This window comes from Mobula hypostoma, chromosome Y (genome assembly GCF_963921235.1).
Source record: "Mobula hypostoma chromosome Y, sMobHyp1.1, whole genome shotgun sequence".
In the NCBI taxonomy this organism is placed as follows: domain Eukaryota; kingdom Metazoa; phylum Chordata; class Chondrichthyes; order Myliobatiformes; family Myliobatidae; genus Mobula; species Mobula hypostoma.
In genome coordinates this window covers 2,735,762-2,751,660 of record NC_086130.1, presented here as the reverse complement: position 1 = coordinate 2,751,660, position 15,899 = coordinate 2,735,762, and the positions used below count along the sequence as shown (strand labels likewise).

The window sequence follows — 15,899 nt, the reverse complement described above, 5'->3', positions numbered from 1 at the left end:
AAACTGGGGAAGCTGTCGGTTGTTCACTAGTTCCGGGTGATACCCTTGTCTGTGTATAGAATCTCGACCTCCAACGGACAGAGCAAGTCTCTCCCTGTTAGATTACACCCCAGACTGGTGGTGGCTGTAAATGAAACCTCACACCAGGTCTCAATAATATGTCAAAGCTCGGCGCATTCGATTTTGATCATTGTCAGGCCAATCCATATTGTTTGTTTTAGTCATGTTGGCTAACTTAATTGGAGCAGTAAAACATTAAACTGGGGGGACAGATTCCCATTATTAAAGACTTGGTCTCCTGTGAAAGTTCCGTAGCAGGCCACAAATCGCTCCCGATAGTCTGGTCCCGATTTCCCAGGCTTAGACTTGCATTCAAGTAGTTTAGTGATATTTACTGGTTGCTATAGAGCCCTCTCCAAGGCTTGAATAATCTTGTCTGTCTGTTCGTTCTCATTATGGATTCCCGCCGGTAACTCCTGATAGGTTTGGTAACTTAATTCTGCCTTCCATTCCCGCCCCTCATCAGCCGAGAGGATCATGCAGCAAAGACAAAATAAATCTTGTGGGGTCGCAGTATATACCTGTATAGCACTGCAGACATAATTGAGCAAACTGTACTGGTTTTTCCTTTCTATCGGGGGCCTGATTCATGATCATTATCATTTCTTGAGGCTTCCAGTGTACATACAAGAGTTACTGAGAGCTGTCCCTCCTCAGCTGCTCGTGGACTGGGCAGCATTCTGGTGGGCAATTCTTGGCAGAGCCGTTAATTCTGGGGTTTTATTCAGTTCTTCCCTCCCCGTCTCAGAATAATCCCTGGTATTCCCTTTATGGATCTCAGGTTATAGAGGCCTCCCCTTCCCTGCCACCGCTGTTTTACCCAAGCGGCCACCGTATCTGAATACTGGGAGGATTGGGGTTCGGGAGCACTGGGTGCACTTGGCCCCTGGTAAGGTGGGGGGGGTAACCATGGGTGCCCAATCCTCATCGCGGTCACTGTCCTCAAATAGGGTCGGTATGCCAGACATGGGTTCGGGATCCTGTACTGGCCCTAGATCACACTGCTGAATTTGACCTTCCTGACTGTCCATCTCTGCTTTTGTCTGTGTCCTTTGCTTCTCTCGTTCTCTTTTTCCTTCCCCCATCTACCCATTCGCACTCCGCCTTTAATGTCTCCCAAGTCTTGGGATTACATTCTGAGGTACATACCTCTACCCCTTTATCATAAGCATTCTTCTCCAGCTGGTCAGTATAGTACTACTCCATTTGGTATCAGCTTTACCTTTCTATTCTTTAATCAATAATTTCCACTTTTTTACCTCAGTTCTTTTTCCAAATTAAATTTACTGCTTGTTCACAAGAGGTTATACCCCAAGTCCTAGCGGCCATACACCGTTTTTCAGTTTCTGAGTTAGCGCTGCACTTAACATCCGGATAGACTGCAGGCGAGTCCCTTTCCCCTTTGTTTGGCCAAACATCTGTCCTATCCTGTCCTGTGCTGGTCAATTTACCGGGTCAACTGCCTGACACCCAATTAGTTACTTCAATTTACCAGGCCACTGCCACTGGCCCGTCAGATCAATTAGAATAGACCAGATCGGTGACCCCCTTATCTAGTGTTATGTACCCCGTAACTGGGTTGCCAAACCAGTAGAAATGGAAAGCTGGTTGGAGTCTGTGATTACTAGGAACTAATAAAGTTTTATTAAAGAAATAAGTAATACAATACACTAATTGCAAGGATATAAATGTAACAGGTTAGCAATGATAATACACACATATACACAGAACTAGGGTAGTAGGAATCAACCGAGCTCTATCGCAGTCGAGGGGTAAAATGATCAGTCTTAAGTGAAGCAGAGTTCAGTTCAGTTTAGTGCAGTTCAAAGTAATCGCTGTTGTTGTACCATTGGAGACAGAGAGAGAGAGAGAGAGAGAGAGGGGGAGAGAGAGATGCAGTTGGTTTCAGGCAGACCTCTTGATGTCTTCGGAGTTGGTTTCGGGCAGACCTTTTGATGTATTCTAATCCCGCTGTGGTCACCGACTGTGACCCCTCCGTTCCGGATACGATCGTTCTTCTGTGGTGAACCCGGCACCCAGGCAAGGGTGCACACACACCCCAGGTTCCCACCGATTGTACCTTTACACCCTGTGAGCCTCTGATCGGTTCCCGCGAACCGGACCTCCAAACTCCCACCACTTGTGGGGGCACACTGCTCTTTCCAGGGTCTTGTGGCGTGTCTCGTGCCTTAGCAAACCTGCTCCTTTTATCCCCCTGCTGGGGTATCACCTGTCCATCAAACTTCAAACAGTTCAGGTTCAAAGCAACTGGTCTGTCAATATCTGAATTGTGTTTCTTTCCCGTTAGTCCCTCTCTTCTCTCTTATTAGCATTTTGAATGTTTCTCCATTGTCTTTCTTATCTCTCTCATTAGCATCATCCATCTGGTAGCTCTGCTTGGCGTCACACATGACACTAGTCACCGGGTTGCTGCCACCAGCCCCAAAATATAATAGGTTGCTGCCACTAACTCATTGCCCAATCGCTGCGACCCAACCCAAAAGAAAAATTTAATAGGTCACTATCAATGATCCGTTGCCCAATTCTTCAGCACCCACAGACTTTAATACTCACAGAGACAACTGCTTACCTTATTCTCCTGGTCCAGGTGGTTCACTGGATCCCGTCAAGGTACAGGTTTCGATGGGCGAGGGGCAGGACACCTGACCGGACACAAGGAGTGGCCAGAGATTAAACACCTCGGGGCACCCTACCACTGAGTTGTGTCCGATTCAAACCCTCGGTCGCTTACTCAGCCCAGGGATATGTTCCCTATGTTGGGATCCAAGTCACGGCACCAAATGTATACTTAAATTTGCCGGACTAGTAACCACACCACACAGTTCTCTACTTTGTCCTTTTCACCAGTTTATTTCTTTAAGCTCAGCCAGGGAGAAACTCGAAGCCAAACATCTCTGGCTTTCTCTCTCTCTCTGGCAGCTCAAACAAGCTTCTGACATTCTGAAACGATACAAAATATAGAACTCACAAAGAACACTCAGTTACCATGGATTTCCCACCCAGTCAGTTAGAGAAAAACTTAATTAAATAAGAGAGTCTACTAAATCATGGTTTTGACTACAGGTGGGTATGATGTCCACTTCTTATTAGTTATTCCTTTTTGCTAGGCCTCTGACTTAATTATAGGCAGATGTCCTTATCTGTAAGTTTTAGCTAAGCAGAGTGCGAACCTGAGTCAGTGATGAGAAACATAAGGCATGATGTGTGTTCTTTTTGTGTGAATCCAGCCCTCTTATCACCTTCAAGGGACAGTTGTGGGTCGTTAATCTTAAACAAGAGCTACAAGCACGTTCCTCAGTGAAGGACAACAGAATGCGTTCACTAACACACATAAGTTGGTACTCAAATTTTAACCCGTTATTTACAAGAGTCCAAGGATCATTTCTTATGTCCCCCAATTCCCTTAAAACTTCATCATAAGCAAACAAAGATTAAGTTAATATGGCTGCTAATATGACATTTCACAGTAGTTGCATTCCTCCTGTGATAGAAATCTTTCATATCTTGTAGCTGTATAGTGTAACATTACCATTTGCCTGTCTCATCCATCTATAGCCTAATCTATAGTTAAGTATGTTTGTTTTAATATCATTCTGAAATGTTCTTACATGTTGTGCCCACCTTTAACATGTTTTTCATATCCTCATATATAGTTTATATAAATAAATATTTACCCAGCTGTCACTTCATTAAATTTATTTGTACGTCTGCTCATTAATGCAAGAATCTAATCAACCAATCATGTGCAGCAACTTAATGCATAAAAACCATACGGACATGGTCAAGAGGTTTATTTGTTCAGACAATCATTAGAATGGGGAAGAAAGGTGATCTAAGTGATTGTGGAAAAATTGTTGGTGCCAGATAGAGCGCTCCGAGTAGTTCAGAATCTGCTAATCTCTAGGTTTTCATGCATATTAACTGTCTACAGAGGTTGGTGCAAAAAAAAACAAAAAGAAATCCAGTGAGCAGCAGTTCTGTGGGCAAAAATGCTTTTTTAATGAGAGAGCTCAGAGGAGAATGGCCAGACTAGTCCGAACTGACAGGAAGATGACAGTGACTTAAATAACCATGCGTTACCACTGTGGTGTGCAGAAGAACATCTCCGAATAGAACCACAGAATACTACAGCACAGATAAAGAGCCATTCCGCCCTTCTAGTCTATGCCAAAATATTATTCCACTAGTCCCATTGACCTCCACCCAGTCTATAACCCTCCAGACCTCTCCCATCCATGTACCTATCCAATTTATTCTTAAAACTTACGAGTTTTGACCCCACATTTATCACGTCAGATGGCAGCTCGTTCCACACTCACCAATCAGTTCCCCTAATGTTCCCTCTAAATCTTACCCATTTCACCATAAAGCCATGTCTTCTCATATTTATTAAACCCGCCGATAAGGGGGGTGCTGTTGTAGTCTGGCGTACTGACCTCTACCTTGCTGAGGCACAGCGACAACTCACGGATACCTCCTTTTATTTATCCCTCGATCGTGACCCCACTAAGGAGCACCAGGCCATTGTCTCCCACACCATCACCGACTTTATCCGCTCAAGGGATCTCCCATCCACTGCTACCAACCTTATAGTTCCCACACCTCGCACTTTCCATTTCTACTTCCTAACCAGGATCCACAAACCTGCCTGTCCTGGCCGACCTATTGTCTCAGCTTGCTCCTGCCCCACCAAACTCGTTTCTGCATACCTCGACACAGTTTTATCCCCCCTTGTTCAATCCCTTCCGACCTATGTTCGTGACACTTCTCACACTCTTAAACTTTTCGATGATTTTAAGTTCCCTGGCCCCCACCGCTTTATTTTCACCATGGATGTCCAGTCCCTATATACTTCCAACACCATCAGGAAGGTCTCAAAGCTCTACGCTTCTTTTTGGATTCCAGACCTAATCAGTTCCCCTCTACCACTACTCTGCTCCATCTAGCGGAATTAGTCCTTACTCTTAATAATTTCTCCTTTGGCTCCTCCCACTTCCTCCAAACTAAAGGTGTAGCTATGGGCACCCGTATGGGTCCTAGCTATGCCTGGCTTTTTGTTGGCTTTGTGGAACAATCTATGTTCCGTGCCTATTCTGCTATCTGTCTCCCACTTTTCCTTCGCTACATCGACGACTGCATTGGCGCTGCTTCCTGCACGCATGCAGAGCTCGTTGACTTTACTAACTTTGCCTCCAACTTTCACCCTGCCCTCAAGTTTACCTAGTCCATTTCCGACACCTCCCTCCCCTTTCTAGATCTTTCTGTCTCTGTCTCTGGAGACAGCTGATCCACTGATGTCTACTATAAGCCTACTGACTCTCACAGCTATCTGGACTATTCCTCTTCTCACCCTGTCTCTTGCAAAAACGCCATCCCCTTCTCGCAATTCCTCCGTCTCCACCGCATCTGCTCTCAGGATGAAGCTTTTCATTCTAGGACGAGGGAGATGTCTTCCTTTTTTAAAGAAAAGGGCTTCCCTTCCTCCACCATCAACTCTGCTCTCAAACGCATCTCCCCCATTTCTCACACATCTGCTCTCACTCCATCCTCCTGCCACCCCACTAGGAATAGGGTTCCCCTGGTCCTCACCTACCACCCCACCAGCCTCCGGGTCCAACATATTATTCTCCGTAATTTCCGCCACCTCCAACGGGATCCCACGACTAAGCACATCTTTCTCTCCCCGCCTCTCTCTGCATTCCGCAGGGATCGCTCCCTATGCAACTCCCTTGTCCATTCGTCCCCCCCATCCCTCCCCATTGATCTCCCTCCTGGCACTTATCCGTGTAAGCGGAACAAGTGCTACACATGCCCTTACACTTCCTCCCTTACCACCATTCAGGGCCCCAAACAGTCCTTCCAGGTGAGGCAACACTTCACCTGTGAGTCGGCTGGGGTGATATACTGCATCCGGTGCTCCTGATGTGGCCTTTTATATATTGGCGAGACCCGACGCAGACGGGGAGACCGCTTTGCTGAACACCTATGCTCTGTCCGCCAGAGAAAGCAGGATCTCCCAGTGGCCACACGTTTTAATTCCACATCCCATTCCCGTTCTGACATGTCTATCCACGGCCTCCTCTACTGTAAAGATGAAGCCACACTCAGGTTGGAGGAACAACCTGTTCAAAAAGGACAGGTTACACCTGAACCCGAAGGGGACCAATATCCTGGCGGGAAGGTTTAAGACAGCTGTTAGGGAGGGTTTAAACTAATTTGGCAGGGGGATGTGAACCGGAATGATAGAGCGGAGGAAGGGGAAAACAGAAATAAATCTAAGATAGTGAGCAGTAAAGTTGTCAGGAAAGACAGGCAGGTGATGGGGCAAAGGTGTAGCCATTGGAATGATTTGCAGTGCAATAAAGTTGCAGTGAAATCAAAGCAAAAAGTATCAAATACTGGTCTTAAGGTGTTGTACTTAAATGCATGCAGCATAAGAAATAAGGTGGATGTTCTTGTTGTACAGCTACAGATTGGCAGGTATGATATTGTGGCCATCACTGAGACCTGGCTAAAGGATGCATGTCTCTGGGAGCTGAACGTCCAAGGATACACGGTGTAGCGGAAGGATAGGAAGGTAGGCAGAGGGGGAGGCGTGGCTTTATTGGTAAGAAATTATATTAAATCATTAGAAAGAGGTGATATAGGATCGGAAGGTGCAGAATCTTTATGGGTTGAGCTAAGGAATAGCAGGGGTAAAAGAACCCTGATGGCAGTTATTTATAGGCCTCCAAACAGCTGCAGGGATGTGGACTACAAATTACAACTGGAAATAGAAAAGGCTTGTCAGAAGGGCAGTGTTATGATAATTGTGGGGGATTTTAACATGCGAGTAGATTGGAAAAATCCGGTTGGCACTGGATCTCAAGAGAGAGAATTTGTAGAATGTCTGCGAGATGGCTTTTTAGAACAGCTTGTTGTTGAGCCCACTAGGGGATCAGCTATACTGGATTGGGTATTGTGTAATGAACCGGAGGTGATTGGAGAGATTGAGGTGAAGGAACCCTTAGGAGACAGTGATCATAACATGATTGAGTTCACTGTGAAATTAGAAAAAGAGAAGCCGAAATCTGATGTGTCGGTATTTCAGTGGAGTAAAGGAAACTACAGTGGCATGAGAGAGGAACTGGCCAAAGTTGACTGGAAAGAGACACTGGCGGGAAAGATGGCAGAGCAGCAGTGGCTGGAGTTTATGCGAGAAATGAGGAATGTGCAAGACAGGTATATTCCAAAAAAGAAGAAATTTTCGAGTGGCAAGAGGATGCAACCGTGGTTGACAGGAGAAGTCAAAGCCAAAGTTAAAGCTAAGGAGAGGGCATACAAGGAAGCAAAAATTAGTGGGAAGACAGAGGATTGGGAAGTCTTTAAAACCTTACAAAAGGAAACCAAGAAGGTCATTAAGAGAGAAAAGATTAACTATGAAAGGAAACTAGCAAATAATATCAAAGAGGATACTAAAAGCTTTTTCAAGTATATAAAGAGTAAAAGACAGGTGAGAGTAGATATAGGACTGATAGAAAATGATACCGGAGAAATTGTAATGGGAGATGAGGAGATGGCAGAGGAACTGAACAAGTATTTTGCATCAGTCTTCACTGAGGAAGACAGCAGGATACCGGACACTCAAGGGTGGCAGGGAAGAAAAGTGTGCGCAGTCACAATTATGACAGAGAAGGTACTCAGGAAGCTGAATAGGCTAAAGATCGATAAATCTCCTGGACCAGATGGAATGCACCCTCGTGATCTGAAGGAAGTAGCTATGGAGATTGCGGAGGCATTAGCGATAATCTTTCAAAAGTCGATAGATTCTGGCATGGTTCCGGAAGACTGGAAGATTACAAATGTCACTCCGCTATTTAAGAAGGGGGCAAGGAAGCAAAAAGGAAATTATAGACCTGTTAGCTTGACATCGGTGGTTGGGAAGTTGTTGGAGTCAATTGTCAAGGATGAGGTTACAGAGTACCTGGAGGCATATGACGAGATAGGCAGAACTCAGCATGGATTCCTTAAAGGAAAATCCTGCCTGACAAACCTATTACAATTTTTTGAGGAAATTACCAGTAGGTTAGACAAGGGAGATGCAGTGGATGTTGTCTATTTGGATTTTCAGAAGGCCTTTGACCAGGTGCCACACATGAGGCTGCTTTACAAGCCCACGGAATTACAGGAAAGTTACATACGTGGATAGAGCGTTGGCTGATTGGCAGGAAACAGAGAGTGGGAATAAAGGGATCCTATTCTGGTTGGCTGCTGGTTACCAGTGGTTATCCACAGGGGTCAGTGTTGGGGCCGCTTCTTTTTACATTGCACATCAACGATTTGGATTATGGAATAGATTGCTTTGTGGCTAAGTTTGCTGACGATACTAAGAAAGGTGGAGGGGCTGGTAGTGCTGAGGAAACGGAGAGTCTGCAGAGAGACTTGGATAGATTGGAAGAATGGGCAGAGAAGTGGCAAATGAAGTACAATGTTGGAAAGTGTATGGTTATGCACTTTGGCAGAAAAAATAAACGGCAGACTATTATTTAAATGGGGAAAGAATTCAAAGTTCTGAGACGCAACGGGACTTGGGAGTCCTCGTACAGGATTCCCTCAAAGTTAACCTCCAGGTTGAGTCGGTAGTGAAGAAGGCGAATGCAATGTTGGCATTCATTTCTAGAGGAATAGAGTTTAGGAGCAGGGATGTGATGTTGAGGCTCTATAAGGTGCTGGTGAGACCTCACTCGGAGTACTGTGGGCAGTTTTGGTCTCCTTATTTAAGAAAGGATGTGCTGACGTTGGAGAGGGCACAGAGAAGATTCACTAGAATGATTCCGGGAATGAGAGGGTTAACATATGAGGAACGTTTGTCCGCTCTTGGACTGTATTCCTTGGGGTTTAGAAGAATGAGGGGAGACCTCATAGAAACATTTCGAATGTTAAAAGGCATGGACAGAGTGGATGTGGCGCCCTTTCAGAACAAAAATGCGAGAAAATTTTTTTAGTCAGAGGGTGGTGAATCTATGGAATTTGTTGCCACGGGCAGCAGTGGAGGCCAAGTCATTGGGTGTATTTAAGGCAGAGATTGATAGGTATCTGAGTAGCCAGGGCATCAAAGGTTATGGTGAGAAGGCGGGGCAGTGGGACTAAATAGGATAAAATGGATCAGCTCATGATAAAATGGCGGAGCAGACTCGATGGGCCGAATGGCCTACTTCTGCTCCTTTGCCTTATGGTCTTATGGTCTAACACCTTATATTCCGTCTGGGTAGCCTCCAACCTGATGGCATGAACATCAACTTCTCTAACTTCCGCTAATGCCCCACCTCCCCCTCGTGCCCCATCTGTTACTTATTTTTATACACACATTCTTTCTCTCACTCTCCTTTTCCTCCCTCTGTCCCTCTGAATATACCCCTTGCCCATCCTCTGGGTCCCCCCCCCCGCTTGTCTTTCTTCCCGGACCTCCTGTCCCATGATCCTCTCGTATCCCTTTTGCCTATCACCCGTCCAGCTCTTGGCTCCATCCTTCCCCCTCCTGTCTTCTCCTATCATTTTGGATCTCCCCCTCTGCCTCCAACTTTCAAATCCCTTACTCACTCTTCCTTCAGTTAGTCCAGACGAAAGGTCTCGGCCTGAAACGTAGACTGTACCTCTTCCTAGAGATGCTGCCTGGCCTGCTGCGTTCACCAGCAACTTTTATGTGTGTTCCTCTCATATTTATTTCTCCTAATCTACGTGGAAAGAGCCTATTCACATTTACTCTGTCTATACCCCTCATAATTTTGTAAACCTCTATCAAATCTCCCCACATTCTTCTACGCTCCAAGGAATGAACTCTTCACCTGTTCAATCTTTCCCTGTAACCCAACTCCTGAAGACCCTGCAACATCCTAGTAAACACCAGGAAATCTGCAGATGCTGAAATTTCAAGCAACACACATAAAAGTTGCTGATGAACACAGCAGGTCAGGCAGCATCTTTAGGAAGAGGTACAGTCGACGTTTCAGGCCAAGACCCTTCGTCAGGACTAACTGAAGGAAGAGCTAGTAAGAGATTTGAAAGTGGGAGGGGGAGAGGGAGATCCAAAATAATAGGAGAAGACAGGAGGGGGAGGGATGGAGCCAAGACCTGGACAGGTGGTTGGGAAAAGGGATATGAGAGGATCATGGGACAGGAGGCCCAGGGAGAAGGAAAAGGGGGAGGGGGGGAACCCAGAGGATGGGCAAGGGGTATAGTGAGAGGGACAGAGGGAGAAAAAGGAGAGAGAGAAAAAGAATGTGTGCATATAAATAAATAAATAACAGATGGGGTACGGGGGGGAGGTGGGGCATTAGCGGAAGTTAGAGAAGTCAATGTCCATGCCATCAAGTTTCCCTGATCCATTTCCGACACCTCCCTCCCTCTTTACCTCTGGAGACAGCTTATCTACTGATATCTACTATAAGCCTACTGACTCTCACAGCTATCTGGACTATTCCTTTTCTCACCCTGTCTCTTGCAAAAATGCCATCCCCTTCTCGCAATTCCTCCGTCTCCGCCACATCTGCTGCTTACGTTATTCTCCTATAGTATTCATAAAAACCAATGCTTACATTATTCTCCTTTAATACTCACAAAAACAACTGCTTAACTTATCCTCCATTAATTTCCACAAAAACAACTGCTTACTCCATTCTACTTTAATACTCACAAAAAGAACTGCTTACCTTAGTCTACTTTAATACTCACCAAACAACTTCTAGCCTTATTCTCCTCTAATAGTCACAAAAACAGCTGTTTACCTATTTCCTTTAATACTAACAAAAACAACTGCTTTCCTTATTCTCCTTTAATACTCATAAAAACAACTGGTTACCTAATTATCCTTTTAGACTCACAAACACAACTGCTTACCTTATTCTCATTTAATAGTCACAAAAACAGCTGCTTGCCTATTTCCTTTAATACTCACAAAAACTGTTTACCTTATTCACCTTTAATAGTCACAAAAACAACTGCTTACCTTCTTCTCCCTTAATACGCAGAAAAACAACTGCTTACTTTTCCCCCTTATTACTCACAAAAACATCTGCTTACATTTGAGTCCTGACGAAGGGTCTCAGCCTGAAACGTCGACTGCACCTCTTCCTACAGATGCTGCTTGGCCTGATGTGTGTTGCTTGAATTTCCAGCATCTGCAGAATTCCTGTTGTTTGCTTACACTTGCCCATTTCTGAAATATTCCCATATCCTACAGACTCACTTTCAAGGAATCTTCATCTCAATATTTTATTTCTTATTAATTTTCTATTATTATTATTATTATTATTATTAATTTCTTATTGTATTTTTCACAATGGTTGAAAGTTCATGTTAGTTTGATCCTTCATTGATTCTATTATGGTTATTTTTCTATCATGGACTTGCTGTGAATATGCACAGAAAACAAAAATGAATTTCAGGGTTGTATATGGTGACATAAATATACTTTGATAATAAATTTACTGTGAATTTTAATCTTATTAGACAGTCTCCAGGTAAAAACCAGAAATATTAACCTTTTTCCCATATACTCACCATTTAACCTTTAATTTTCATCTAACATATCAGCATAACTTAATTTCTTATACTTTAAACATTTAACAGCTTGCATTTTGACTACCATTTCAAGCAAAATTAAAAAGTCCATTGAAAAAGTAGGTTCTCATGTGTACAACTATGTCCAACATGAATAAAGACTATTAAACAGATGTAGTATGGCACACAATTCATGTTTTAATCTTAGAATCAATAGTCGGAGCATTGTATCATAAGCAGTAGCAAATTCTGCTGGCTTCAAGCCTGTATATTGCCTCAACTATCATCAACATTCCTCTTCCAGGAGGATTACTGGCTTCTTGGAGATACCACTTAAATTTTATACCAAATCAACATGCCTTTTCTACAGAGTAAATGACCATAAGTAGACAAAACTATTTAGACCCAGTAAAGGACAAGTTATTTATGCAAAAACTTTACAGGTTTTACTAACTTTGGCATTCCTGAAGAAATAGTACCTGGTACCTCCCTTCAGAAATATGCTACTACTACTACTACTACTACTACTACTACTACGTCGACTCAGGTCTGGGGGGGGGCCAATGTTGCACACGATAACGGACTCTCCACTTCTCCCTCTCCCTCGTCAGTGTGTACAGTTCATGTACATTAGCCACGCCACTGTCTTCTAGGAGCATGTTGACCTTAGTCCTGGGAGGGCGCCCAGGGTTCATCCTCCCATGCTTGGGTTCCCATATGATCAAAAATATGATTCAGATAGATTGTTATAGATTACCATTCTATTACAAAGCTGAAGATCATTCCTTTCTGCCATGCCACTTAGCTTAAACTCTTAAAAGAAATTGATCACTTTAGCTACATTATCCTCTTTGAAACATCATCAAACCACGTAAGCCAGTAGGGTAGAAAAAGGAAAAAAATTATATTTTCTAGAAAGCAGATAGCAAATGAGGTTTCAGCTTTGATGCAAATATAGAACTCTCTAGTTCCTACGGAATGACTACACGTTTAAGTTTAGTGTGTAAGCTGTTACTACCTCCAAAGTTACTTTCGCGTTAATAAGGATCGACATCAAGTAGAAATCAGGGCCAATGGAAAATGATTTGTAAACTGTAACTCAAAACTCTGTAAGTTAAACCCAATTTAAAAACAAGCTTTACTGACTGAATTTTAAACTCTGATGCACTCTTGTGGCATAACATATAAAAAGGTTGATAATTACCTCGTGGGGATCTGAAGTGACACCTTGTAGGGCTTCGTACAGTGATGTCATCAGAACAGAAACCCAAAAACTGTTCTTCCTGAAAGTAAGAGTCAAAAAGTAGTAAAAAAAATGTTATAAATGTTGATATCTTTTTAAATTTTTTTTGCTCAGCGTAACAAAACTGTCAATTTACAGATACATTTACATTTATATTTCTTCCCCTCAGATATCAGCTATCAGAACACTCCCATCAAAATATAAACATCACCCCAACATACTATACAAAAGCCCTTATTAGTATAGTAGACAGGTTTACGTCTACATACTGCAGAAAAGCTTGCCATGTTTTATGAAAACTATTTGTTTTTCAGTGTATCATACATGTCAAAAAGTCCAAAGGAATGTATTCCATGATTATTTATGCCAATCAAGAAGTCCACGAGCCTTATCGGATATTCAACAAAGTAAAATGTTCTTCCTCGCACAAAAAGTCAGGATGTTAAAGAGATTTTTCTGATTTGCATTAAAGACACTGGGTCCAGTTCAAGCTCCATCTTCAGAATCTTTTCCATTTCACCCAAAACATCACTCCAGTATGCCTGAAGTCTGGGACAAGTCCAAAAACAGTGGATGAAAGTTCCAGTATTTGCTTTATATTTAAAACACATTGGAGAAACCCACGTCTTAAATTTCGAGATACGATCTGGAGTCAGATGGGCTCTATGCAGAATTTTGAGTAGCAGTGCTTTAGTTCTATTACAAACTGAAATTTTCTTTGCATTATCACAGATGTCTTCTCATGTTTCAGCTGTAATTTCTACTCCCAGCTCTTCCTCCCAGACCCTTCCCAGCTGCTCAACCTCTCCACAAGAACACTCCCTCAGGATGCTGTAAAAAGTACTAATGGAGACTTCACCCTTAGAACAAAACACCCTCTTTTCTATGTCAGAACTATAGAAATCACTTAACAATGTTTTTTTTTCTGTATATGATCTCTTATCTGAAAGAAATGAGTAAGATCCTTGTTGGGTATGTTAAATTTCTGTACTATTTGACTAGAAGACATCATCGTTCCTTCATCAAACAAATCTCCTAGATGGAACATACCCTTAGAAATCCAAAGTCTAAATCCAGAATCCATTATGCGAGGCTGAAAATCAGGACTGCCTGTTATAGTTTATACATTATTGTCGCCAAACAATGGATACTAGAACGTACAATCATCACAGCGATATTTGATTCTGCGCTTCCTGCTCCCTGGATTACAAATCTATAGTAAATATCAAAAATTTAAATTATAAATCATAAATAGAAAATAGAAAAATGGAAAGTAAGGTAGTGCAAAAAAAACTGAGAGACAGGTCCAGATATTTGGAGGGTACAGCCCAGATTCGGGTCAGGATCTGTCCAGCAGTCTTATCACAATTGGAAAGAAGCTGTTCCCAAATCTGGCTGTACAAGTCTTCAAGCTCCTGAGCCTTCTCCCAGAGGGAAGAGGGATGAAAAGTGTGTTGGCTGGGTGGGTCATGTCCTTGATTATCCTGGCAGCACTGCTCTGACAGCGTGCGGTGTAAAGTGAGTCCACGGACGGAAGATTGGTTCGTGTGATGTGCTGCGCCATGTTCACGATCTTCTGCAGCTTCTTTCGGTCTTGGACAGGACAACTTCCATACCAGGTTGTGATGCACCCTAGAAGAATGCTTTCTAGGTGCATCTATAAAAATTAGTGAGGGTTTTAGGGGACAGGCCAAATTTCTTTAGTTTCCTCAGGAAGTAAAGGCGCTGGTGGGCCTTCTTGGCAGTGAACTCTGCTTGGTTGGACCAAGTCAGGTCATTTGTGATATTGACCCTGAGGAACTTAAAGCTTTTGACCTGTTCCACTTGCACACCACCGATGTAAATTGGGTCGTGTGGTCCCCTACTCCTTCTGAAGTCAACAACCAATTCCTTCATCTTGCTGATGTTGAGGGATAGGTTATTGTCTTCACACCATGCCACCAGGTTCTTAAAATCCTCTCTGTACTCAAACTCATCATTACCCGAGATACGGCCTACTATTGTTGTGTCATCAGCAAACTTCTATATTGAGTTTGATGGAAACTTGGCTACACAATCATGGGTATAGAGTGAGTACAGCAGGGGGCTGAGTACACAGCCTTGTGGGGCACCGGTGCTCAGAGTGATTGTAGAGGAGAGCTTGTCCCCTATTTTTACAGCCTGGGTCCCGTCTGTGAGGAAGTTGAAGATCCAGCTGCAGATCTGAGTGCTAAGGCCTAAGTTCTGGAGCTTAGGAATCGGTTTATTTGGAATGATGGTATTAAAGGCTGAGCTGTAGTCAATGAAAAGGAGCCTTACATATCCATCTTTATTCTCCAGGTGTTCTAAGGAGGAACGTAGGGCCAGAAAGATGGCAGCTGCCGTTGACCTGTTGCTCCAGTAGGCGAATTGCCAAGCGTCGAGGTTGACCGGTAGGCTGTGGTTGATGTGTGCCATAACCAATCGCTCAAAGCACTTCATAGCAATTGATGTCAGAGCCACAGCTCCAGTCATTCAGGCATGCCACCTTGCTCTTCTTCGACATTGGGATTATCGTTGCCTTCTTAAAACACAAGGGGATCTTAGACTGAAGCAAGGAGCAGTTAAAGATATCAGCAAACGCTCCAGCTAGCTCGCTTACACAGGCCCGGAGAACCCGTCCCGGGACGCCATCTGGGCCCGTCGCCTTCCTTGGATTTACCTTCAGGAAGGTCCTTCTAACGTCTTCCTCGGAGACGATGAATCTCGATGCCACCAGGTCCGGTTCATCCGGAGGGAGTGGGACACTCCTCTTCTGTTCAAATCTTGCGTGGAATACGTTAAGTTCATCAGGAAGAGAAGCGCCACAGTTATTGATATTCCCAGCCTTTTCTTTGTGCCCAGTGATCTCATTTAAACCCTGCCATAGTCTACCGGCATCCCTCTGGTTAGCCTGGGCTTCCAACTTGGCTCGATATTGCCTCTTGGTGCCCTTAATGGCTTTCCGGAGTTTATGCCTGGATTCTGTGTAGCAACTGGTATCCCTGGACCTAAAGGCCGCTCTAGCCTTCAAAAGGGA

At 43.8% G+C, this 15,899-nt stretch overlaps 1 protein-coding gene across 1 annotated transcript in view; it reads right to left on the bottom strand.

The window, feature by feature from the left end:
- Positions 1–15,899, bottom strand: part of LOC134341089 (histone-lysine N-methyltransferase 2A-like) — a 272,129-nt gene that overhangs the window by 222,467 nt on the left and 33,763 nt on the right. The window contains exon 2 of the mRNA XM_063038841.1: positions 12,824–12,902. Within this exon, the coding sequence (XP_062894911.1) occupies positions 12,824–12,902 (79 nt within the window). The remainder of the gene's footprint in view (positions 1–12,823; positions 12,903–15,899) is intronic.